Source organism: Primulina tabacum, chromosome 2 (assembly GCF_025594145.1).
Source record: "Primulina tabacum isolate GXHZ01 chromosome 2, ASM2559414v2, whole genome shotgun sequence".
In the NCBI taxonomy this organism is placed as follows: domain Eukaryota; kingdom Viridiplantae; phylum Streptophyta; class Magnoliopsida; order Lamiales; family Gesneriaceae; genus Primulina; species Primulina tabacum.
The window spans coordinates 1,694,758-1,721,366 of NC_134551.1; the positions used below are offsets into that span (position 1 = coordinate 1,694,758).

The following is a 26,609-nucleotide window of genomic DNA, read 5'->3' on the forward strand; positions in this document are numbered from 1 at the left end:
TGCTCCCACGCCCATGAATAAGAACTACCATATATTTTATAATGTATAAAAATTAAATTTATTTATTACTATCTTATTCATAAATTGCTAAAACAAGAACAATACACGATTTAATTATAAATGATTATCATTTTATTAATAAGTGTAAAGCGCAATATTACACAACATAAAATGAAATAACATACAAAGAAAGTAACTAATTTTTTAAGCAAATTTATTTGCTTAATACATTAATATATTAGATCACATAAATATGCTAAAATATTTATCAATAGATTGTACATGAATTATAATAAAATATACTGACGATATTTCTTCTGACGTGAAATTTGAATAAACGAGTCGAGGATAAGTTGTGTGTAGTTGTTAGTTGGAGATTGACCAAATGCTTGCGAATTTGATTGATAACAGATAATCAATGTCCATTATTAAAACATATTCTTCGATATTTTACAAATATCATATTTTTTGTCAAGTCTTTGTTTGCAACAACTAAAAAACGTGACATCAAAACTAAGATACAAGATAGTTGCTAGTGACTTCTCGGCAGGGTCAAAGATAATCTATAATTATTTGTTTGAAGGGAATTTTACTTCAAACATAAATTACCAAACTATATAAGATGAACTATAACATAGAAATCCCAAATTATTTTCCAAATCATAATAACCCGATAAAGATTAGTGAGCAGATCGTGAGCTTAGAAAACCGGATAGCTTATCCCCTGGTAGAGTAATATCTTGGGGCCAGACGCTATTTCCCTTCAAGAAATTAGTGTACCAACGACCAGAAAGCTTCTCATATCTTTTCAAATCTGGGTCGTTCAAATCTACATAATACATCCCGAAGCTTGAACCGAATCCGCCCAATAACTCGAGACAATCTAAAAATGTCCACACAAAGTAACCCTTTGTGTTTGATCCATTCCTTGAAGCATAACAACACAATTCAAGAAATAAGAGAGGAGAAAATATATTTCAACATAGTCTCAATGTGTATGATTGAATAATCCAATATTTCAAGAACCTCAGTCGGAGTATGTGTGGGCTTACCTCATGGCATCGAGCATACTCCCAATGTAAGCATGCAAATATTCGGCCCTTGGTAAGTCCTCCAATGTTCCATTACGTATAGTGCTCTGACCTGTAAAAAAGTTCAAACCAAGCTGTTGAAAAATTGAAGAAAATGATACAATCAAGCAACTACATGTATCCTTTAGATAGATCGAAGTTAGAATGAAATATAAATCTCCAAATTCGACAACCCACAAGTAGATGATTTGTTGGAGATGGACTCTATTTAGATAAAGAAAATGGACTCTATTTAGATCAAGAAAATGGTCCTAGACTTGAACGAACCAACACGAAGTGTATTTCTCTAGGCACAGATGTGTTGAGAGAGAGAGAGAGAGAGAGAGAGAGAGAGAGAACCATTTTCATGGATATAAACAGGGGGATTGCCATAAACTTGTTTAAGATACTCCAGCAGTCCATAGAGACCCCAAGGAATTACAGGGAACTGTGAAACAAAAAGTTCCGATCCATATAGTAAGTTAAGTACAACTACAAAAAATCAGACCAATATCCAAGAGATTGCATTTCAAATTTCACCTGATCAGGTGGAGCATCACCCCTTTCATCTACAGACGCTCAAAAGAAAATAAACAAGAGTCAATATTTTTAAGCAGAAACATGAAGTATCTCTGCATAGTCAATTATATAACTGAACAAATAACAAAGCAAGTAGCATATACTTGCAGAATAAAGCTATTGAATTAATCTTTCTAGAGGACAAAATCATATCGTTGGATAAGCTGCGAGCAAATTTATAATATGATATTCCATGAGTCAGTTAGCCAAATAACCACGGATTCAGGTATGGTAAAGACCTGATTCTTCTTTAAATTGCTAAAGAAAAAAAAAAAGAAACTTGAGGAAATCTTGGAAGTCATACACATCAGCTGTACAGCCATGTCAGCAATTAGATCCCTTTGATCCATTTGTAGGGAGCTGGGATTGTCCTTGACGAAAATAGTTGTGTAGTGATTCACTCCAATGAAGTCAATGGAATCCTTTAGCTGCCTCGACTCAGCCTCTGTGAAGACTGGAATTCTTGTCCCTGCATTGTTTTTAATTATCTCTGGGTAGTCTCCAAAAATCAAAGGATTAATTAACCTGCAGCAGTTATTCTCAAGATTATGCATGAAAATTTTCTTGACCATCAATTGATTATGTGACCTTTGGAACATAAAGATGAAAACGAGCGAGTAGTATATTTATTCCATTCAAGTAAATTCAGCTTACCAACCGATAAAAAAATCATTAGCTCTTCCAGTTGCAATTATATCTTCTTTTGTATTGGTGTAAGGAACCATCCAGATAATATAGATGTTAAATCCAATGTAACCTTTTTGAGTGACCTGCATTGAAACATGCTTTAATATCTTTCATATTGCATATCTTAATCAAATTATTCTCTCACATAAAATTATTCAATAAGAACCACAAAATTGTACCTTGTATTTTTTCTTATACAGTTTGGCAGTAGCTGAATGAGCCAGCAAGATATTATGCCCAACAATATATGGTTCAGTGGAGGAGTTACCCCTCGAACAAGCATTTGCGAATGGCCTCGAACAATGTTCTGAGGGAGAGATTCCCTGATCATAACCACCCAATGCAAATATATTGGCTTCATTAACAGTGGTCCAATGCAAAACCCTGTCACCAAATTCCCTGAAACACACATCAGCATATGTTGTGAAGTCCTTCCTGCAGTCAAGATAGAGGATCAGTTGCTATCGTTGTCAAGTTTCAATTATATTTCGAGTCGATATGTAGTGCTAGTTCATTGATAAATCTACAAAACGTACACTATCTTTCTACTAACCCATCCCCCGTACTCGTCTTCGAGTGCCTGTGGCAGATCAACATGATGCAAAGTAACATGTGGTTGGATTCCTGCATGAATATGAACAAATATTTTGAAGTTACAAATACATTCTTTGGTAAGAAAAAAGCAGTCCACCATGAAATTATGAAGGAGAAACAATTGTCACCATGTCTTGTTAGTTCATTAATGAAGTTATTGTAGAACTGCAATCCCAGAGGATTTACAGGGCCTCTTCCATCTGCAAGAAAAGCAAGCATACGTAGGCATAATTAATTAAAAAATTGCAGGCTTTTCATTTTTTACCTGTATATTACAATGCAACATGGAAGTAAACGTGCTAGGAATCAGTCTTGCCCATGAAATGGAGAATCTAAATGCGGCCAAACCCATTTCAGACATCAATTTTATATCTTCCTGCAAAAAAATAAGCAACCTTCTAGCATATCATTCATGTTTGTTTGATAATGATATTTGTTAAAAATAAAAATAAAGGACATGTGCATAAAGTCCGTTGGTCTCTAAATTGTTGTTTGAAATGAATTTGAGTTCAAGGAATCTCACGCATTCAAAAGTTTGTGTAAAAGAACAGAAGTTCTTCATGCTGATCAGTTCCTAAACGAAAGCGGACTAGAGAAAATATCAAAGAGTGCAACTCTCTGCTTCCCTCGGATAATAAAGAATACTACATAAACCAAGACAATAAATAAATAATGGCACACAGCTCCCTCAGCTATATTTAGATTTAGCCCTATTAAAATTCCTAAATCCATTGAAAATACCTCAAGGTAAAAGAAAATCATGAAGTTTAAATCTCCTGATACAGCTGAGGTAAAATACCTTGTACATATGATATCCATCACATGTGATATCTCCATTGGCTCCACTTGAACGATCTGAAATTTTGACAGATAATACTAAGTACCTCCAGCTATCATATCAAAAAAACACAGAAATGGAACCAGGAATTTAACCGAGTCAAGTCACAGGGACTACACCTAGGGGTAGAGCCCTTGGTGACCAGAAAAGCTCGAGGTCGATGCTTATTTTCTTGGGAGTATATGTTTTCTATACAAATGTAGAATAAAGTATAATTTGGTCCCTTAAATTTGAATATTTTTAGATTTTTAGTTTCGACTCTCTAAAATCGATTTCGTGCCTTCGGACGCAGACAGCTAATCAACCATTTGTCGATACAAAAGCGAGATGGTCTCATTTCAAGAAATAAATATGGAAGTAACAAAAATAGAAGGTGAACGAAGATAATAAAGACAGACCAGAATGTGAAAAGGTGTCCCAAATGCTAGGAGCTCTTCCATCCTCAAACGCTGCCCCCTCGTACTTGTTTTTGTGAAGTTTCAAACAAGTGTTAGTGGTGGTTTACTACAAATGTATAATAAACTAACATGACATCAAATCAATTAAAATTATCTCTGCCACAGTTGTAAGATCAAATAAAGAATAAAGTTTCATACTGATTGAGACGATTCTTTTTTTTTAAAAAAAAATACAGGAAGAAACGAGAGAGAAATGAGGAAACAAGCTGAAACCGACTTGATAAGCTGATGAACCAGAGCCAAAAACGAAGTCCTCCGGGAAATCAGCTCTACTATATTGATCAGCGGCGAGAACCACCGGTACTGCAAGCGCCGCTGCAAGCACTAAAAACAACCGATCATAGCATAATCCAATCATAGCTGGAAAAAAACTCGCCGGATACTACTCTGTGGAATTTGAGTAAAATATTCACATATAAAACAATTAGCTGACGGCTTGCATGACATTGTCACATTCAAGGTGTAGCCGGCAAATATATATTTATATTGTGCACCAATAATATAATATATATATATATATATATATATATTATATAATCAAATAGTATATGCTTTTTATTATTCTACAGCTACCGAAAAAGTAAATTCACATAATTCTAATTTTTTGAAAAGATTATGTAAGACAAGGTTCCTTTTTTAATTTAAATTAAATAATAACAATATTTGAAAATATTTTAAACATCTTACTAAATATTTGAATTTAAAAGCACATTTGTGGTCAAAACGTAAACTTATTTTAAATATTTCTTTAAACAGCGCTTTCAATCACAATAGTTTATTAAATTACCCTTTTAACTCATAAATTATAAATCATGTTTATAAACATATGACAAGTGATATTTACATTTTTGACTTAATTTTCTCATGACTCGATTTTAAATGTAATCATACTTTTAAATATCAAATTATTTTCCCACAATTCATTCAAAAAATATACAATCTATATTATATATTTTGAAGACATCTCTATTTATAAATTTTTTCTCATAAAATATGACATTATAATATTGTTTAAAAAATTATTCTTGTACTCAATCTCTGCCGGGTTAAAAAAATGAGTAGATCTCTAACGAATCTTTATATGTGAGACGGGTCAACCTTATCGATATTCATAATAAAAAATAATACTCTTAGCATAAAAAGTAATACTTTTCATGGTTAACCCAAATAAGAGATCCTGTCTCACAAAATACGACCCTTGAGACCGTCTCACACAAGTTTTTGTCTAAAAAAAATACTCCGACCCGCTCCCAACCCGAACTGCATTATAAAAATTATATGCTTCATGAGATGACGCTTGTAGCCTAGTTGGTCTCACTTTTTGTCTAAGGACCGAATACGGCAAAAACTTGTGTGAGACGGTCTCACAGGGTCGTATTTTGTGACACGATCTCTTATTTGGGTCATCCATGAAAAAGTATTACTTTTTATGCCAAGAGTATTACTTTTTATTGTGAATATCGGTATTGTTGACCGTCTCACAGATAAATATTCGTGAGATCGTCTCATAAGAGACCACTCACCAAATACACCTCCTTTTGTACTAAAATAAAATAAATTATTTACCACAGAATATATTGCTTTTCAAATTTTACCTGATCTGGCAATGGCAAAGGGCTTTTCTCTACAGCCACTGAAAGAAAATGAAGAGTGAGATAGTTTTAGCAAACGTAAAATATCTCTCCGCGCAGACAAGTACATGTATGAACAAAGTACAGTGCCTCAACTAGTTGTCTGTTCAAGAGCAAGATTATATAGCCATTTAAATTTGAGCTCTGTTCAAGAAAATCTAAGTACATTCAAGGGAATCACGGAAGCTATACTTTGCAAGTCAATTGCCATATCTGCGATCAAATCCCTGTCGTCTGTTTGAAGGGAACCGGGATTGTCCTTGACAAAAGCAGTTGTGTAGTGGTTCACTCCAATGAAGTCAATGGTATCCTTTATTCGCTTCGACTCAGCTTTTGTGAAGGCTGGAATTTCTTGTCCCGGCATTCTTTCTTACTATCTCAGGATATTCACCAAATATTAGGGGATCCAGTAAGCTGCATGATGTGCCAGTATGATCGATCGTGTGCAAATTATCTTGCACACCAAAGCGATAATGAGAAACCAGTACTCGAAGGTATGTAATGAAAAGAAATAAAAACTAAATGTTGCTATGTATGAAAGAGGACATCTTACCAACCCATATAAAAATCATTAGCTCTTTGAGTTGCAATTACATCCTTTTTGGAATTTGTGCGAGGAACCATCCAAAGATTATATATGTTAAATCCAATGTAACCTCTTTGTGTGGTCTGCATTGAAAAATGTCACATTGGGACAACATGAACTTAGAAACTCAAGAATACTTGAGCGTCTTTTTCGTTGTGTGTCGTCATTAATTACCAAATGCTAGAAGTAACCATAAACTTGCATTTCTCAGATGGGAAAACAGTAAAATTAGTCCTTTAAGTTGGCTTCATTGCAATTTTGGTTATAACCTTTTAGTCATTTCTTTTCACCAGAGTACTACTGATGTAGTACTAGACATGTTAACAATATTTGGAGAAAAAAATATGCAAGGTTCAATGTCAAGTTAACGCCACAAAACACCTTGTGCAAAAAGTAACTAAAATTGCAGAACAAAGAACTAAAATCACATAACATGCAATAACAGGTGTGCAAAGTTTTTAATTTGACTATCTAAAGGGCAAAATCACAATCAGATCAACTTACATGATGAAAATTATAATTTTCCCTATCCCCGTCGTATGTGACTTGATAAAAAGAATCTAAACTCGAGGATGCAACATCATAAACATATAATTTCATCAACCAAACTAAATCAGAAAACACAAAATAAATACCTTGTATTTTTTTCTTATACAATCTCGCAACAGCTGAATGAGCCAGAATGAATATAGGTGTCCAAAATGGCTGGAGTCCTTCCATCATCAAACGCTGCCCCTTCATATTAGTTTTGGATAAAGTTTAATTCAAACAAGTGTTACTGAAAAGAGGAGAAAGAAAAATCATTATAAGCAACAAGAATGCACGCAAAAAACTTGCTTGATAAGCTGAAGTCCCGGAACCAAAAACGAAGTCTGCCGGAAAATCATCTCTAATGTACTTGTCAGCAGCCGCCGCGACCAAGAATAGCAACGAATTCAATCCCAACCCGGTCATAACTTGTAATGACATTGTTCTTGGGTGTACTGCATGCTTTGGTATATATATATATAACCACAAAAGACAATGCGAATCCAACGGGACCCTCCAAATCATTTTGAAGAAAATCCGAATAGAAATAATTAATGAAGGACGAACGTGGTGCATGTTTTTCCAATTAATTACGTTGATATTTCATCATATACTAATGAAATATACACATCATGGATTTAACTTTATGCTTTTTGAATTAATAATTTGGCATTAGGATCAGGCTTTTGGTTTTAAATAAATATTTGATGAAGATCGTAATCTTCCCAAATACCTCGTTACACGCGTGACACGTATATAATTATTGTATTTTTAAAAAACTTTTTTTTTTGTAAAATTTAAATTTGAAAATTTTAATAGTATAAATAGAATAAAATAAATATATCAGATAATATTTGAGATTAATTGATGATGTCAAAATTACAATCATAAATTATCCAACTAAAAGATGAACCATATCATATAAATCCCATTACAGAGAGTATCATGATGCTAGAAAAGTACTAGATAGCTTGTCCCGTGGAGTAATTTCTTGTGGCCCGGTGCTCTTCCCCTTCAAGAAATTTGTATACCAACGACCAGAAAGCTTCTCGTATCTTTTCAGATCCTTGTCATTCAAATCTACATAATACATCCCGAAGCCGGAATCAAATCCGTTTAGCAACTCCAGACAATCAAAGAGTGTCCACACGAAATAACCCTTTGTGTTTGATCCATTCCTTGACACATAACGACACAATTTAAGAAAAGATGAACAAATCATATACGTGAATGTCAAGGGTAGACGAGTGCTTTGGATGCGTTTATGACGCTTTTTAAGCTACATGTATGAGGAAGTGAGGCCGAGATAATACTTTCCGACTATATTAAGTGATTAGGAATCACAAAAAATTTATTTCAACTAGACCATGCTAAATATAGTCAAAATAAATATAATTGAATTCTATGATCCTAATATTTCAAGAAACCTCCGTTCGTAACATGTGCGGGATTACCTCACAGCATCAAGCACACTCCCAATGTAAGCATGCAAATATTCAGCCCTTGATGAGTCTTCCAAAGTTCCATTGCGTCGTGTTGCCTGACCTGTAAAAAGGTTTGGACCAAGCTACTCAAAGTTAAGAAAATTATACGACCAAGTAACAATATGTACATATCCTTTAGAGTGATTGAAGATGCTGATGCAGTGAAATACAAAACTCCAAATTTAACAACCTAACAGTAGATAGTGTATTAGAGATGAACTACGATCAGCTCAAGAAAATGGTCCTAGATTTAAATGAACCCCCATTTGCTGATGCACGAGGTGTAATTTTTATAGTACAGGAATGTGTGAGAGAGCGTTTGAGATAGAAAAAGAACCATTTTCTTGGACATAAACAGGAGGATTGCCATAAACTTGTTTAAGATACTCCAGAAGTTCATATAGACCCCAAGGCATTACCGGAAACTGTGCCAAAACAAAAGGTTCCAATCTGTATTGTAAAGTTAAGCACAAAAGATCAGACTGATATCAAAAAAATTGTCTTTCGAATTTCACCTGATCAGGTGGAGTATCACCCTTTTCATCTACAGACATTCAACAGAAAATGAAGAAGAGTCAGTATTTTTGGTAAAAACATGAAGTATCTCTGCATGATTGAGTATATAACTGAACAAAAAACTTCTGATTAATCTTTCTGGAGGACAAAATCACGTAGTTGAATAAGTTGTGATAAGACATAAAAAAATGACATCATATTTTTTAGCAAGACAGAGTTCATATGAAGTGGAGACTTGATCCTCCTTTAAAATAGTAAAGAGCAAAAGAAGAAGACACTTGAGGAAAAATTGGAAGTCATACATATTAGTTGTACTGCCATGTCAGCAAGTAAATCCCTGTTATCCATTGGTAGGTAGCTGGGATTGTCCTTGACAAAATTAGTCGTGTAGTGATTCACTCCAATGAAGTCAATGGAATCCTTTACCTGCTTCGATTCATTCTCTGTGAAGGCTGGAATTCTTGTCCCAGCATTTTTTTTTACTATCTCAGGGTAGTCTCCAAAAACCAAAGGATTAATTAACCTGAAGCAGTTTTTCTTAAGATATTGAAATTTTCTAGAACATCAAATGATTAACCCTAGATCATATAGATGAAAATGAGGGACAAGTATATCTACTCCATAAAGTAAGCTCATCTTACCAACCGATAAAATAATCAGTAGCTCTTTCTGTTGCAATTACATCTTCTTTTGCACTCGTGTAAGGAACCATCCACATATTATAGATGCTAAATCCAATGTAACCTTTTTGAGTAACCTACATTGAAACATGCTTTAATATCTGTTATTCTACAATTCTTAATCAAATTATTCTATCAAGCATAATTCATGAATAAGAACCATCGTACCATGTATTTTTTCTTATAAAGTATTGCAGTGGCTGAATGAGCCAGTAAGATACTATGCCCCACAATATATGGTTCAGTAGAGGAGTTACCCCCTGAACAATTATTTGAGAATGGCATTGAACAACGTCCAGGGGGAATTATTCCTATATCATAACCACCCAACGCAAATACATTGGCTTCATTAACAGTGGTCCAGTGCAAAACCCTGTCACCAAATTCCCTGAAACACACATCAGCATATGCTGTGAAGTCCTTCCTGCAGTCAATACAGATGGTCAGTTGCCTCCTTTGCAAGCTCCAATTAAAGTTTGCGTTGATCATGTTAAAAGAATTGAACATGTAAAACCATTATATGATGCATTGGTGCATTAATAAATATACAAAGCGTACACAATCTTTCTACTAATCCATCCCCCATACTCATCTTCAAGTACTTGTGGCAGGTCATGGTGATGCAAAGTAACATGTGGTTGGATTCCTGCATGAACACGAACATCAATTTTGAAGTTGTAAGTGCCTTTTTTGTATGGAAAAATAGAATCTCCCGCGAAATTATGAATTGTCACCATGTCTTATTAGTTCATCAATGAAGTTATTATAGAATTGCAATCCCATTGGATTTACAGGTCCTCTTCCATCTGCAAGAATGAAAGCATATGTGCGCAAAAGTAATTAAAAAATTTGCAGGCTCGTCATTTTTATCCTCATATCACAATACAACTTGGAAGTAGAACATACCAGGAATCAGTCCTTGGCCATGAAATAGAGAATCTAAAAGCCTCCAAACCCATTTCAGACATCAATTTTATATCTTCCTGCACCATGGTACGTGCTTGTTTGATTCATAAAATTTGGTAAAAAAAAATACTGAACGAAATTGATACCCAAAAATGGGCTCATCAGATGGTCAGGCCAACTTGAATCTATACCTAGACCTTGGACCCCAGACCCATTTCTGACAAAAGGAGGGCAGCCCAAGAAGAAGAGGAGAAAGGGGGATGATCGTTAGGGGAGAGTACAGGGGTTTTGTTACTCAGACGAGGAGCTATTTTTGGGAATGCTATTAGGGGTAGGAATAATGTGACCGAGCAAGGGGTGGGGAGATAACCAGCAGGTGGGGGAGCAGCACATGAATTATGGAGGAACAAAGTCGCCATGAAGGAACACGAGCAAGTGGGTAAGCTCGTAGGTGTCAGCCCGTCCCGAGAAGGAGAGCTTGTGATGGTGGGTCACAACAGTTGAGGGTTTGGCTAGGCGAACCCCAGAACGAGGGGCCCCACACATAACACATGTGGTCTTCACGTCTTCTCCTAAATATCAGATTTGAAAACCTCATTGATTCATTCACTATATTGATTTTCAGCGGCGTCCTTAGCTGCTCTCTTATCTATCCTCAGTTTCTGACTTGAACGTCGGAGGACTACGTCTAGATATCTTCCCGGCCCCCTTTTAGTGGCTTTTTTTCGTGATTTTATGCTCAGATCAGGACCAAGGTCCGAATTCGAACAAGTGACATCTATCGGAATCGAACACTATATTTTTTGTAAGTATCAGAAATGTTTGTAAAATCCGTCACTCTCCCAATTGTTGTTTGAAAAGAATGAGTGCTAGGAATTTTATGCAATAAAAAATTAGTATACGAGGAGAAAAGTTCATCGCACTATCACTTCCAAAATAATAGGAAACTAAGGAGAAAAGTAAACGTCAAATAGTGGAACGCATTCTCTGCTTCTTTCTGAAAACGAAGCATACTATTCAGATGCAAACCAAGACCATAAATAAATAATGACACATCCCTTCCTCAGCTATACTCAGATTCATCCTTATTAAAATTCTTTGAATCCCTTCAAAGTTCTTCTTACTCCCCGATTCTATGTCCCAAATTGATGACATTTTGTATCTCAAGGTTAACGAAATCATGAAGCTCAAATCTCCTGCTACAGCCGAGGAAATACCTTGTACTTGTGATATCCATCACATGTAACGTCTCCACTGGCCCCATGTGAACGATCTGAAATATTGACCAACAATAAATACTATGCAACTCATCAACCATTTCAAGAAGAAAAAAAAAAGAACAGAAGTAAAATCAATTTCAACTACTAAAAAATATAAAATGAAGGAAGATGATAAAAGACAGACCAGAATGTGAAAAGGTGTCCCAAATGCTAGGCGTTCTTCCATCCTCAAACGCTGCCCCCTCGTACTTTTTTTGGATAGATATATCACGTTGAAGAAGACAAAAGGTGCAGCATTTGTTTCATTCAAAGTTTCAAAACAAGTGTTAGCAGTGGCGAATGAAATTGAAAAATAAGGGGCAAAAAACAAAATAAATACGCTAACAGGAAAGAAAAAAACATTAAAAAAACTAAACCGACTTGATAAGCTGAAGATCCAGAGCCAAAAACGAAGTCCACCGGGAAGTCAGCTCTACTATATTGATCAGCGGCGAGAACCGCCACCACTGCAAACGCCGCCGCGAGTACTAAAAACACCGAGCAGAGCATAATCCAATCATAACTAGACAAAAACTCGCCGGATTATACTCTCTCTGCACTGATGTATTTATTTTGGTAAAGTTCGTCCACCATGGCTTATCTACACAAGTGGCAGCCGCTAAAAGAATGGATTTCAAATATATTTTTAATCCACAAAAATAAATATATAATAAAAAAATTATAATTTTTAATAATATCTTCTCAAATGCAACCTTATATTTAAATTTGTGTTTTTTTAATAGCATATTTTAACATTAAGTGTTACTCTTAAAAAAAATCGAGCGTTTCTGATAAAAAAATAATTTACTGAAAAATTAGAGGATTAGTTTTAAAACCATAATATTGGATAGAATAATATCCTTTTACATACATAAAATTCAAATACTATATTTTTTTAATTATTCTAAATAAAATTTGCCCAGTTATAAAGTTTTTTAAGAAGTATTTTTAAATATTTTTACTATAAAAGTGTACTTGTTTATATTTAATTAGTCTGCAACAAATTAGGTGCATGCATGGCACCTACAATACTTATATACACACACAGCTCCTTGATTGATTTGAGATACAATCACCTCCCGACCATGGCCAAGAACTATATATATAAAGAAAATCATGATTTCAGAAGAACAGATGGGTTTTTATCCTTTGATTTAGTGAAATCATGTGACCCGATGCTCTTGCCCTTCAAGAAATTAGAATACCAGTGGGCAGAAGAAAGCTTAGGATATCTCTTCAAATCCTTGTCATCCAAATCTAAGTAGTACATTCCGTAGCTCGATTCAAAGCCGTCCAGTAATTCAAAACAATCTAAGAATGTCCACGAAAAATATCCCTTCGTGTTTGATCCATTCCTTCCAACACAAGGATCATGATAGTCAAAATATAAATTTAAATGAAACAAAGAATTTTCAAATAAAATTCCATGCAACTTAATGCCTTCCTATTTCACTAGTTAATAGCCCTAGTGAGCTTACCTCACAGCATCAAGCACAGCTCCAACATAAGCTTGCAAATATTCAACCCTTGCAGTGTCTTCCAAAGTTCCATTGCGTCGTGCCCTTTGACCTGTAAAACAGTTCAAACAAAACTTTTCTAAGCTTCAATATAGCACTCAGTTGCGGAGCCAGGAATTCGATTCTACCCGGACTAGAATTTTAAACCCTAAAATCCTTTAATATTTTAAATTGATATATCCGGGCTAATATCAAATTTATCCAAAATTATAGAAAAATTTACATATAAATTTTTTTAAAATTTTTTGGACCAGCCCGGGTGAAAAGTACTGTGGCTCCGGACCTGATAGTACTCTTTTCATATATACTACAAAAACAGACACATGTATATTATATGTACACACCAGCATAACCATTTCTTTTAATTAGACTTTTCACGACTTCCTAACATACGTGAGTGTTTAATGGTGCTTGTTAAGAGGGAAAGTCAGAAAGAGAACCATTTTCATGGATATAAATAGGAATATTGCCATAAACTTGTTTTAGATACTCCAGCAATGCATGAAGAGCCCAAGGCTGCACAGGATTCTGAGACAAACAAAAAAACTCCAAAAGTATATAAGTTGTTTACGAAAGAATAGAGTCACACACGACATTGCTGTTCAAATTTCACCTGATCTGGCAGTGGCAACGGAGGGCTTTTCCCTACAGCCACTGAAAAGAAATGAAGACAAGATTGTTTTGACAAATGTAAAATATCTCTATGCACAGACAAGAACATGAGTACAGTGCCTCAACTAGTTCCGACTGCAGCGGAAAAGATGTTTCCTAAAGCTTTTTTATAAAGAACAGAACATCAACATGACAAGAACTCATACAAACCGATAAGCCCTGATAACGCATCTAATGAAATGACATGATTGAATAAGAAAGAGAAATAGATACGAGTTCGTATCAAGAAAATGTGAGTAAGCTCAAGGGAATCATGGATGCTATACTTTTCAACTCAATTGCCATGTCAACTAGTAAATCTCAGTTGTCGGTTTGAAGGGAACTGGAATTGTCCTTGACAAAAACAGTTGTGTAGTGGTTCACTTGAATAAAGTCGGTGGTACCCTTTATTTGCTTCGACTCAGCCTTTGTGAAGGCTGGAATTCTTGTCCCGGCATTCTTTTTTACTATTTCAGGATAGTCATCAAAAATCAGGGGATCGAGTAACCTGCATGATTTAGCAGTAAGATCATGGGTAAATATTCTTGAATGCCAAATGGATAATTACAGGCCACTGGAATGTGTAGAATGAAAAGAAACAAATACTAATTTTTGCTACAAACGAAAGAGGACATCTTACCAACCCATAAAAAAATCATTAGCTCTTTGAGTTGCAATCACATCCTCTTTTGAATTGGTGTAGGGAACCATCCAAAGCTTATAGATGTTAAATCCAACAAAACCTTTTTGAATGGCCCGCATAGAAAAATGTCACATAGAGATAAGAGGCAAGATGAACTCAAAAACTCAAGAATGCTAAAAGTAACTACAAACATGAATTTCCCAGTAACACATGTTAAATGATGAAGGATGTTATAAACTTGCAGGACAACCATCAAAACAATATCATGAACAAAAATTGATCAGAAAAGATGGATAAATACCTTGTATTTTTTCTTATACAATCTCGAAACAGCTGAATGAGCTAGCACGATATTATGCCCAACAATATATGGCTCCGTAGTGGAATTACCCTTTGGACAAACATTTGGGAACGGCGGTGAACACCGTCCCGGGGGACTGATTCCTTGGTCATAACCTCCTAGTGCGAATACACTGGTTTCATTAACAGTGGTCCAGTACAGAACTCTATCACCAAATTCCCGGAAACATACATCAGCATACGTGGTGAAGTCCCTCCTGCAGTTGCATGCAGAGAGTTGCTATGAGTAAAACCATTATATGTTGCGTTGGCATGTCAATTATATATTTAGAGATACACTATCTTCCTACTAAGTCATCCCTCATACTCATCTTCAAGTGCTTGTGGCAGATCAATATGATGCAAAGTAACATGTGGTTGGATTCCTACATGATCATAAACGTAGAACTTTTGAATCGCAATTAAAACATAAAAATCAGCTTTAAATATTTGAAGGAAAATCAGTTTTCACCATGGCTTATTAGTTCATTGATGAAATTATTGTAGAATTGCAACTCCAGAGGATTTACCGGTCCTCTTCCATCTATAGGAAAACAAACATCATATATGTAAAAAAATAAAAAAAACTGCAGGTTTTTCATGTCTATCACGGTGCAAGAACGCATACTGGAAATGAGTCTTGACCATGATCTGGAGAATCTAAAGGCCTCCAAACCCATGTCAGACATCAGTTTCACATCTTCCTGCAACATAATAGTAACATTCTAGCATCAAAATGCATATATATTTCATAGTTGTGTAATTATTCTCTTTCCAAAGAAAGCCAATGTATATGGTTTCATAAAACGCATGTGTCCGCCACATTTCTCTTTTCACGTGTTCCAAACTTTGTAGAAATGAAACATAGTGACGCTGATCACCTCCTAGATAATCGAGGAACTTAGAAACCGAGAAAACCATTGAATTGAGCAGTATATAATTGAAAATTTGATAATGTACACTACGAAATCCCACGATCTCAAGTTCCAAAAGAGATATTTCTTTCATGATTGAATGCTCCATCTAGGTCGAAATTAGTAAGAATATTGCACTTCTTCAGTTCATAGTAAATCTCCAGATAAACGAGGGTATGTACCTAAAGGAAAATAACATGATGAACGGGGAGCTAATCTCAAACCAGCAAGGATTGAGTAAACGGACCTTGTATTTGTGGTATCCATCGCATCATGTTATGTCTCAATTGGCTTCATTATAACGATCTGAAATTTTGAATAAGAATACAAGGACCTCCAGTATCACCAAGGCAATGAGCCTTATAGTACGTTCTCCACCAAAACATTAATGCACCGTCGCTAAAGGAGGCGTATGAGATAATATATTCATTTGGCGAAATTTGCATTTTTTAATGTTTCACATAATAAAAGAGCTCTTTTTTTTTTCGATTTGAAGGGACAGAGTAAATTGAACAAACGAAAACATAAACACGCAAAGAAGACCTCGTAACCCATTATGACCTTTCAACTATCTTTAAAACATATTAATGGAGGAAGAAAGTAGAGTACAAACCAGAATGAGCAAAGGTATCCAAATGGTTGGAGTTCTTCCATCATCAAACGCAGCCCCCTGGTACTTTTTTGGATACAGATCAAAGATGTGTTAAGGGTGGGGAAAATGCATGTTAAGGAGTACTAACTTGATAAGCTGCTGTTCCCGAACCAAAAACGAAGTCCGCCGGAAAATCATCTCTACTGTACTTGTCAGCACCGAGAACCAATGAATGCACCACTGCAAACAAGAAAAGCAGCGAACTAAATCTCAATCCGATCATAACTTGCATCAACTCGCGGGATTTCGCCATAACTAGACAATTTTAAAAAAAAAAAAAGTCTTTTAAAGTAACCAGAAAAGACGATGAGAATTCCCCACACTCGGGGGAAAAAACAAATTGAAATTATTGTTGCTTTGATTGGGGTCGCTAAACATATTATTTTGGCAGATTATTTTGTAACTAGTTTTAGTGATTCTAATCAGGTCTCGTGATTCTAAAATTTTAAAAATTAAAATCGTTTTGCACACTTAATTTCATACTCAAAACCTCCAAAACTCATGACTATTACTGTGGGAACCCGAGCTCCAACTCAATTCTTTTTGAGATTAATTGGATCTTTGTTAGAAAACGTGGGTCAAAATTTTGCTTTTAACATTAAATCAAGTGTATATAAATCAAGCACAAGATCTTTCTCTATTTTATTTCAACAAACATAATTACATGTCTTGTTTCAGTACATTCATACAACTAGTGTTCAATACAAACTACAGATCATATGTAAAATCACTAGTAATCTTCTACGCCCGAAATCACCACGCTATCTCGATCTCTCATCTCGTCAAGTTCTTCTGGACCCTGATCCTGTCCCCCCTGTTGTTATGCACACATACAGACACAACAATAGCCGGAAACTCCGGTGAGAACAAATCCCAGTATAAAACATGTATACATGCATATACACAATATAAATCATGAAGCATACTATCATGAATAAAATCAATAACCACATGTCTCATAGTCTATGAAACATAAACAATATAAGACAAGTAACTTAAATCAATTCATACATTGGACTCGACTCGTATCTAACTCTAGGGATCCCGGTGTGAATAAGACATCACAGTCTGCCACCTACCCTCCCAATCGCGGTGACGGTACGTCTTATTCCTAGACTTCGGTCTTGTCTGTATCGGATGTCTACAATCGGAGTACATCTGCTCCTATGCGTCGATACCACCGAACATCTAGAAATTTGGCAATTCTGCCAATGACTCTCCTATCTTAAATGCTTGACTATAAATCTATAAACAAAGCACAAATATATCAAAATATAAACAATCTAGTATGTGATTTTGGGAAACTCAAATCAAATCTAATTTGAGTTGTATCTTCCCGAATCAACATGAATTATACCTTTTTGTCGTACAATCTTTGTCGAGATCGAAGTCTATATCTGTCGAAGCTTGTCTATATCAATCTGAAATGGCAATGTTGAGATGTCCAATATCAATCCACAACTCAATTCAACACATGTATGAATCAATATTCAATCTCGACACATTTCGACGGCATAACGGTGTAATCTCGCGATACCGGTCAACTCAATTAGTGTATATATGATATCAACACGCCACAATTCTCAACAACCATCAACCACATCAAATCATCAAATCATGCATTAATAAGTTCTGCTTACCAATTCACATCTCGGGCATTACATTTCTCCCCCTCTTAGATATGAGTTCGTCCTCGAACTCGCAGGCAATCAATCAAAACAAGTAAAAGAAGCAATAAAATCAAAAGTTGAATAAATACTCACATCATGTAAATAACTTGGGATATCTTTGTCTCATCTCTGATTCTGTCTCCCAAGTCGCTTCTTCAGTGCCATGACGACTCCACTGGACTTTCATTAGCGGAATAGTCTTCGTTCTAAGTTGTTTAACTTTCCAATCAAGAATCTGAGTTGGTTGTTCAATATAACTCAGTGTATCGTCAAGCTCGGCCTCGTCAGGCTGAATGACATGAGAAGCATCAGGCATGTATCTACACAGCATCGATACATGAAAAACGTCATGTATCCCATATAAAGAAGGAGAAAGAGCAAGTCGATATGCTCGATCGCCAATCTTCTCAAGAATCTCTTACGGACCGATGTATCTAGGAGACAACTTCCTGCGTTTGCTAAATCTGACAACGCCTCTGAAAGGAGAAATCTTCAAAAATACTATGTCTCCCTGTTCAAATACTAACGGTCTACGTCTAACATTTGCATACTTCGCCTATCTATCTTGTGATGTCTTCATTCTTTTCTGAATTATCTTCACCTTCTCAGTCATTTCACGAATCATATCAGGTCCAAGTTCTGGTACCTCAGATATATCATCCCAATACAGAGGAGATCTGCACTTCTTTCCGTATAAGGCCTCAAACGGTGCCATCTCAATGCTCGTCTGATAGCTGTTGTTGTACGAGAATTCACAAAGAGGTAGTGAATCTTGCCAACTAGTGCCAAAGTCTAGCACTACAGCTCTCAACATATCCTCTAAGGTCTGGATAGTCCGCTCTGACTGTCCGTCTGTCTGAGGATGATATGCAGTGCTCAGGTGCAATGTCGTACCTAAAGCCTGCTGCAAACTGTGCCAGAAATGTGAAGTGAATCGAGGATCACGATCTGATACGATCGACTTTGGCACACCATGCAATCTGACTACCTCTCTGACATATATCTCCGCCATCTGATCATATCGGTACGTCATTCTGTACGGAATAAAGCATGCTGATTTGGTCAATCTGTCAATAACAACCCAAATCGCATCACAACCCTGGGATGATCGTGGTAACTTCGTAACGAAATCCATGGAAATGTAATCCCATTTCCATTCAGGAATAGATAAACTCTGAAGTAAACCTCTGGGTTTCTTTCTCTCGGCTTTCACCTGTTGGCAATTCAAACACTTCGATACAAACTCTGCAATGTCTGATTTCATCTTTTTCCACCAAAATTGTGCTTTCAGATCATTGTACATCTTTCTGCCACCAGGATGAATACTGAACCGACTACAGTGCGCTTCTGACAATATCTGTTGTTTCAAATCTGAAACATCTGGCACTACAAGACGGTTATTCACATACAAAACATGATCATGTACCTGATACTCTGAATTATGCCCTGATCTGACCATCTCAACTGACTTCTGAATATTCTGATCAGTTCTTTGTGCTTCTTTAATTCTCAAAATCAAATCTGGCTCAACTTGAATCGTAGCAAGTCATAGTGGTATACTATCTGTATCTAATGCTAATTCAGACAAACAGAAATCTTCAATCATATTCGAAACACCTATCGTCGACAAGGATATGGAACATACCTTTCGACTCAAGGCGTCCGCGGCTGCATTTGACTTTCCTGGATAGTATTTGATCTCGCAATCAAAGTCCTTTAATAAATCAAGCCATCTACGCTGTCTCACGTTCAACTCTGACTGTGAAAACAGATATTTCAGGCTTTTATGATCAGAGTAGATTTCAAACTTCTCGCCATATCTTCAGTGCAAATACAATGGTCGTCAATTCAAGATCATGAATTGGGTAACGAATCTTGTGTGGTTTCAACTGTCTCGAGGCATATGCGATCACATGTCCTCGCTGCATAAGAACACATCCTAATCCTCTGTGATATGCATCGCAATATACAATAAAATCCACAGTACCTGAAGGTATCGTCAATACTGGAGCAATGGTCAATCGTCTCTTCAACTCCAAGAAGCTAGACTCACAGGCTTCAGACCACACAAATGGCGTATTCTTCTGAGTCAGCTGAGTAATCGGCTTTGCAATACTGGAGAAATCTCTGATAAATCGACGATAATAGCCTGCTAGACCCATGAAACTGCGTATCTCTGGCACTGATGTCGGTCTAGGCCAACTGATCACCGCATCAACCTTGCTAGGATCAACAGATATAGCTTCTCCAGATATGATATGTCCCAAAAAGACAACATGTCTCAGCCAAAACTCACATTTTGACAGTTTAGCATATAATTTCTCATTTCTCAGCGTCTGCAACACAATTCTTAAATGCTCGGCATGATCAGTCTCACTTCTCGAGTAAACCAAAATATCATCAATAAAAACAATAACAAACTCATCTAGATACCTCTGAAAGACACGGTTCATCAGTCCCATAAACACCGCTGGAGCATTCTTTAAACCAAAAGGCATGACAATAAATTCATAATGTCCATACCTGGTTCGGAACGATGTCTTCGGTATATCAACATCTCGGACTCTCAGCTGGTGATATCCAGACCTCAAATCAATCTTGGAATAGACGGAGGATCTCTGCAACTGATCAAATAAATCGTCGATACGAGGCAATGGATATTTGTTCTTTACCGTTGCCTTGTTCAGCTGTCCGGTAATCAATACATAATCTCATCGAACCGTCTTTCTTTCGCACAAATAGCACTGGAGCGCCCCAAGGGGAAACACTCGTCCTGATATACCTTTTGGCTAGAAGATCTTCTAGTTGTGTTTTCAGTTCTTTCAACTTAATCGGCGCCATTCTGTACGGAGCTCGAGATATAGGGACAGTACCTGGTAGGAGATCAATACTGAAATCTACCTCTCGGGCTGGAGGTAACCCTGGAATCTCGTCTGGGAATACATCAGCAAACTCGCAAACTACTGGCAGATCTGCCAATGCTGGGCTCGATTTCAGTAGATCTACTGAATATACAAGGAACCCCTCTGCTTCTTTTTGCAATAATCTAGTCATCGTCAAAACAGATACTAAGGGAATCCGAGATCTGGAACCCTTACCGTAGAATTTCCACTCATCAGCCATCTCTGGTCTGAATCTGACAATCTTCTGGAAACAATCTACAGTGGCTCTGTACTTGGTTAACATATTGATACCGACAATACAGTCAAAAACAGCTAACCCAAGCACAATACAATCTAAATCAATCTCGTGACCCTCAAACTGTAGTATACAATGTCTAACTGAAGTCACAGATATAAGATCACTTCCCAACGGAGAAGAAATAGACACTACATCAGATAATGACTCGACATGACAATGAATGCAACAATGCAAAGCGCTCAGATATAAAAGTATGAGATGCACCCGTATCTATCAATACATATGCAGGATAACCGCAAAGGAAACAGTTACCTGTGATCACATCGTCTGGTGCATCTTGGGCCTGCTCTTCTGTCAGTGCAAATACTCGAGCCTGCTTGTCTGGGAGGTTGGCTCACTGTCTGGCTACCTCTGGCTCTGGGCTGGGTCTGTGTAAGAATGGGCTGAAAGGAATGAACAGATGAAGCTGGCCTCTCAGGCTGAGTTACTGAACCAGATGCTCCTACACTCTGAGCTTGCTGTACCCCTTTCTGTGGACAGACTCTGGCGAAGTGTCCCTGCTGTCTGCAGATATTGTAGCGACCCATCACACCCTGACACTGCTCGGTGGCATGTCAGGCCTCTACAAGAACTGCAATATACACTTGTATACTCTGTACTCTGGCCAGGACCTCTCTGTCGTGACCCACTGGAGCTCGGCGAACTGCTCCCTGATCTTTTAAACTGTTTTCCCTTCGCTTTCAATTGGTCTTTCCTTCCGCTGCTGCTACCGCCACTCTCAAATCTGGGAGGGGGTTGAACTGAAGGTTGTGGCGGTCTCGGCGTCGGAGCGACATAAAGAGTACTTCGTTGCCTAAACAATCCAGCTTCTGCTCCCTTGGCTCGATTCAAGGCCTCTGCAAAGGTATTGGGTCTACCTGTATTCAACAAAGTAAAAATTTCCGGATTCAGGCCATTGATAAACTGATCCGCAACGGCCTCGTCATTTCCTGCGACATGAGGAGCAAATCGGAGCAATGCAGAGAACTTAGCAACATATTCTTCGATATTCAGTTGTCCCTGTCTCAGATTAGCAAATTCAGCACCTTTGTCTTTTCAGTAGGACACAGGAAAGAATCGCTGATAGAACTCGGCTTTAAAAACTTTCCAGGTAATTTCTGTGTCACGATGCTCCAATGCTCTCTTCGTGGTAAGCCACCAATTCTTTGCAACTTCTTGCAGTTGATGCCCAATAAGTTTAACTCGTCGCTCGTCGGTGTAGTCAAGAGATTCAAATAACATCTTTATGTCATCGAGCCAACTTTCACACTCAACTGAATTTTCTGTGCCCTTCAGTGTTGGTGGTCGAAACGACTGAAACCTCTTTAGCAAAGTCTCCATCGGTGTAGCGGTTACATCCATCGAATCATTGGATGTACTGCCCTGTTCTGGTGCCCGACCTGCTGCTGGTTGCGGTACTCGTCGAGGAAGCATATCTGATTATCAAACGGATTAGTACACAATCTATACAATCTGTCTCAGCCCTCCTCTGATCATATACCTATGATCCAGAATCGGTTCTGATTCAGTCTTTACAAATACATGCTGTAATCAACTCCGATAACAATACGACATGTAATAGGGAAAGCAATAAATCATGCTGGCAAAATAAAAGCAAGGAAGGAAATTCAATCTACCCCCCGCTCATTCTATTCTATTTCAGTCTACAGAACCTACTGCTCTGATACCACCTGTTGTGGGGACCCGGGCTCTAACTCAATTCTTTTTGAGATTAATTGGATCTTTGCTAGAAAATGTGGGTCAAAATTTTGCTTTTAACATTAAATCAAGTGTATATAAATCAAGCCCAAGATCTTTCTCTATTTTATTTCAACAAACATAATTACATGTCTTGTTTCAGTACATTCATACAACTAGTGTTCAATACAAACTACAGATCATATGTAAAATCACTAGTAATCTTCTACGCCCGAAATCACCACGCTATCTCGATCTCTCATCTCGTCAAGTTCTTCTGGACCCTGATCATGTCCCCCCTGTTGTTATGCACACATACAGACACAACAACAGCTGGAAACTCCGGTGAGAACAAATCCCAGTATAAAACATGTATACATGCATATACACAATATAAATCATGAAGCATACTATCATGAATAAAATCAATAACCACATGTCTCATAGTCTATGAAACATAAACAATATAAGACAAGTAACTTAAATCAATTCATACCTTGGACTCGACTCGTATCTAACTCTAGGGATCCCGGTATGAATAAGACGTCACAGTCTGCCACCTACCCTCCCAATCGCGGTGACGGTACGTCTTATTCCTAGACTTCGGTCCTGTCTGTATCGGATGTCTACAATCGGAGTACATCTGCTCCTATGCGTCGATACCACCGAACATCTAGAAATTTGGCAATTCTGCCAATGACTCTCCTATCTTAAATGCTTGACTATAAATCTATAAACAAAGCACAAACATATCAAAATATAAACAATCTAGTATGTGATTTTGGGAAACTCAAATCAAATCTAATTCGAGTTGTATCTTCCCGAATCAACATGAATTATACCTTTTTGTCGTACAATCTTTGTCGAGATCGAAGTCTATATCTGTCGAAGCTTGTCTATATCAATCTGAAATGGCAATGTTGAGATGTCCAATATCAATCCACAACTCAATTCAACACATGTATGAATCAATATTCAATCTCGACACATTTCGACGGTATAACGGTGTAATCTCGCGATACCGGTCAACTCAATTAGTGTATATATGATATCAACACGCCACAATTCTCAACAACCATCAACCACAACTCATAATCTGCATAATCTCATACATATATATGCTGGAAAATCAAAATAATCGCATATCCTATCCGTTTTTCGATCCGGTTGCGAATATACGTTACTTATAATCTCAAGAACATCTAATAGTAATCATATCTGATTTCTCCCAACATCTTAACTTCAAAACATGTTGAAATATAAAAATACTTACATCCTTTTGTAGCTAGTAACAAGAGGAGTACGGAACCGAAGTCGGATCGAAATTTGGGTGGTTAGATCTTGTACAAGCTAATTTCTAAGCTAGGATGTAACTTGAGAAATTCTAGAGCTTTTCTGGTTTTCTCTCGTCCATATCAAGCTGAAGAATGAAGATTAGCACATGATATATGCATGGCTATGACAAGTGTCTAATTCTTCATTCTGCACGTCCTACCGCGGGTGCGCTACACATTGCACCGTGGGTGCGCTAGGCGTATTGATCCAAACTCAAATTTCAAAAGCAGGCGGCCGCGGGTGCGCTGGCTCTTGCCCCGCGGGTGCGGTCTTATCTCTGTACATTTACCGCAGGTGTGGTGGCTTTTATACCGCGGGTGCAGTCAAGCTACTGTCAACTTTCAATATTTGATGATAAACGACCGCGGGTGCACTGTCTTTTAGACCGCAGGTGCACTGTCTCTGCTAGCCCCAACAATATATTTTGCAACTAAAATCGAATCGCAACGTCGCTTCCTCGCCCTTCGATAAATACATCAAATCATGCATTAATAAGTTCTGCTTACCAATTCATATCTCGGGCATTACAATTACGTTTTGTCGAGTTTCATGTCTTTTAAAACTAATAGTAAATATGATATTATGTGTTTTATTTTTAACTATCATATTTAATCAAGTAGTTCTAATCAAAATACATGATAATAATGATTTGGAGTTAATACCCATGCACAGAGTCCTAACAATGGTGATCCCGAGGCTACAATTTTTCGGATTATTCTATGTTATACTTAGAATATTTCTGTCTCCTATGATGTGATCGAATGTTAGTATATATATCAACTTTCATAAAAATATTAGATACTCACATGATGTAATGATATCAAAATAGCGTTATAATTTATTTATTTATTGCACGAAAATGGATAACAGCAAAAATATGCTTCCTTGATTTATTAGAAACAATCACTTCCAAAAAGAGAGGACGGACAAAAGATAAAAAATTCCATGAAGAAAATCATGATTTTAGAAAAACAGAAGGTTGGCCCCTAATAATATCATATGAAACCCGACGCTCTTCCCCTTTAAGAAACTAGAATACCAATGCGCAGAAAGCTTAGGATATCTCTTCAGATCTTTGTCGTCCAAATCCACGTAGCACAGTCCCAAGCTCGTTTCGAATCCGTCCAGTAACTCGAGACAATCTAAGAATGATCCTGCAAAATATACTTTTGTGTTTGATCCATTCCTTGGAAGATAAAGGATCGAGGGAGTCAAGAAATAAGTAATGCTGAAAATTTTGACAAAAAAAGAAGGAATTTTCTAAACAGATTCCATTGAACTTAATGAATTCGTATTCCACTATTATAAGAGCCTAGTGAGCATACCTCGCAGCCCCAATGTAAGCCTGGAAATACTCAACCCTTCCGGTGTCTTCCAGACTTCCATTGCGGCGCGTCCCCCGACCTGCAAATATATAGTTCAACCAAAACTATTTTTACGCATCATTCCATTTCCATAAAATGAAGTGAAATATCACACTCGTTCTTCAATAGTACCTTTTTTTTATTGAACTTTTCAAATTTTCATAAAATACATTCTAATCCAATAAAATATATGTTTTAAAATTTTAAATTATGTTCCGTATACATTTATTTAATTGTTCTAATAATAAATATTTTCTACATGAAACCTTGTTCTCGGGATAATAACTTCGGAGGCTAAAAAGGATCTCTCGATGTGTATTGTGTTTTTGTGTTAAATATGTGATCACAATACTCTTATGAGATTATCTCACGAGTCGATTTTGTGAGACAGATATGCAACTCGACCTAGCATATGAAAATATACCTCCGTTACAGATATTATTATGATTATAATGTGATGTAATGACTTAGCAATTATTTTGGTTTTTACATTTCATTATAAAAATTGTAATGTGCATAGATGTTGCCACATATATTAATAATGATGTCATTATTTTATGGAAGTAGGAACTAGTTAATTCATTGTTTTATTTCAAGGTGTTATGTTATTTTATGACAAAAACTTGTGTGAGACGATCTCACGAATCGTATTTTGTGATACAGATATCTTATTTGGGTCATCCATAAAAAAATATTAATTTTTATTCTAAAAATAATAAATTTTATTATGAATATTAGTCAATCTTCATTCCCTCGTATTTTCTCTCATCCTGCTTCCATGCCGTCAAGTTCGTTTTAATTTTGAGGTTTTTTAAAAAAATCTCAGCGAT

At 36.7% G+C, this 26,609-nt stretch overlaps 2 protein-coding genes and 1 pseudogene across 5 annotated transcripts; all 3 read right to left on the reverse strand.

The window, feature by feature from the left end:
* Positions 1–599: 599 nt before the first annotated feature.
* On the reverse strand, positions 600–12,461 carry LOC142523728 (beta-glucosidase 10-like). 4 transcript variants are annotated; one of them, XM_075627469.1, is made up of 13 exons: positions 12,198–12,461; positions 11,962–12,025; positions 11,775–11,830; positions 3,231–3,306; positions 3,059–3,130; positions 2,873–2,960; positions 2,516–2,771; positions 2,304–2,419; positions 1,954–2,174; positions 1,611–1,639; positions 1,431–1,518; positions 1,053–1,143; positions 600–927 (listed from the first exon to the last, which is right to left on the reverse strand). In XM_075627469.1, the coding sequence occupies exons 1-13, from the start codon at positions 12,324–12,326 to the stop codon at positions 681–683; spliced, it is 1,533 nt and encodes a 510-aa protein (XP_075483584.1). In that variant the 5' UTR covers positions 12,327–12,461; the 3' UTR covers positions 600–680. The 4 variants fall into 4 exon arrangements, with proteins under 4 accessions (XP_075483584.1, XP_075483580.1, XP_075483588.1 ...); XM_075627465.1 differs by lacking the exons at positions 11,775–11,830; positions 11,962–12,025; positions 12,198–12,461 and adding exons at positions 3,730–3,785; positions 4,167–4,230; positions 4,444–4,683; XM_075627473.1 differs by lacking the exons at positions 11,775–11,830; positions 11,962–12,025; positions 12,198–12,461 and adding exons at positions 3,730–3,785; positions 4,167–4,272; positions 4,444–4,581.
* Positions 7,802–16,840, reverse strand: LOC142523748 (beta-glucosidase 10-like; annotated as a pseudogene).
* Positions 12,741–14,669, reverse strand: LOC142523761 (beta-glucosidase 10-like). Its single transcript, XM_075627496.1, has 6 exons — positions 14,625–14,669; positions 14,272–14,492; positions 13,947–13,987; positions 13,774–13,861; positions 13,295–13,385; positions 12,741–13,171 (listed from the first exon to the last, which is right to left on the reverse strand). The coding sequence occupies exons 2-6, from the start codon at positions 14,288–14,290 to the stop codon at positions 12,931–12,933; spliced, it is 480 nt and encodes a 159-aa protein (XP_075483611.1). The 5' UTR covers positions 14,291–14,492; positions 14,625–14,669; the 3' UTR covers positions 12,741–12,930.
* Positions 16,841–26,609: the final 9,769 nt, after the last annotated feature.

What these genes read in the sequence shown, in the direction of transcription:
- LOC142523728 (XM_075627465.1), bottom strand. Translation starts at nt 4,584, where the DNA reads ATGATTGGATTATGCTATGATCGGTTGTTTTTAGTGCTTGCAGCGGCG. An exon ending in ATGGATATCATATGTACAAG is followed by an intron (nt 3,307 to 3,729) that starts GTATTTTACCTC and finishes ATTTTTTTGCAG; the next exon opens with GAAGATATAAAATTGATGTC. An exon ending in TAATGAACTAACAAGACATG is followed by an intron (nt 2,961 to 3,058) that starts GTGACAATTGTT and finishes ATATTCATGCAG; the next exon opens with GAATCCAACCACATGTTACT.
- LOC142523761 (XM_075627496.1), bottom strand. An exon ending in TATTTATATCCATGAAAATG is followed by an intron (nt 13,386 to 13,773) that starts GTTCTCTTTCTG and finishes ACTGTTTTACAG; the next exon opens with GTCAAAGGGCACGACGCAAT. An exon ending in GCTGTGCTTGATGCTGTGAG is followed by an intron (nt 13,172 to 13,294) that starts GTAAGCTCACTA and finishes TTGTGTTGGAAG; the next exon opens with GAATGGATCAAACACGAAGG.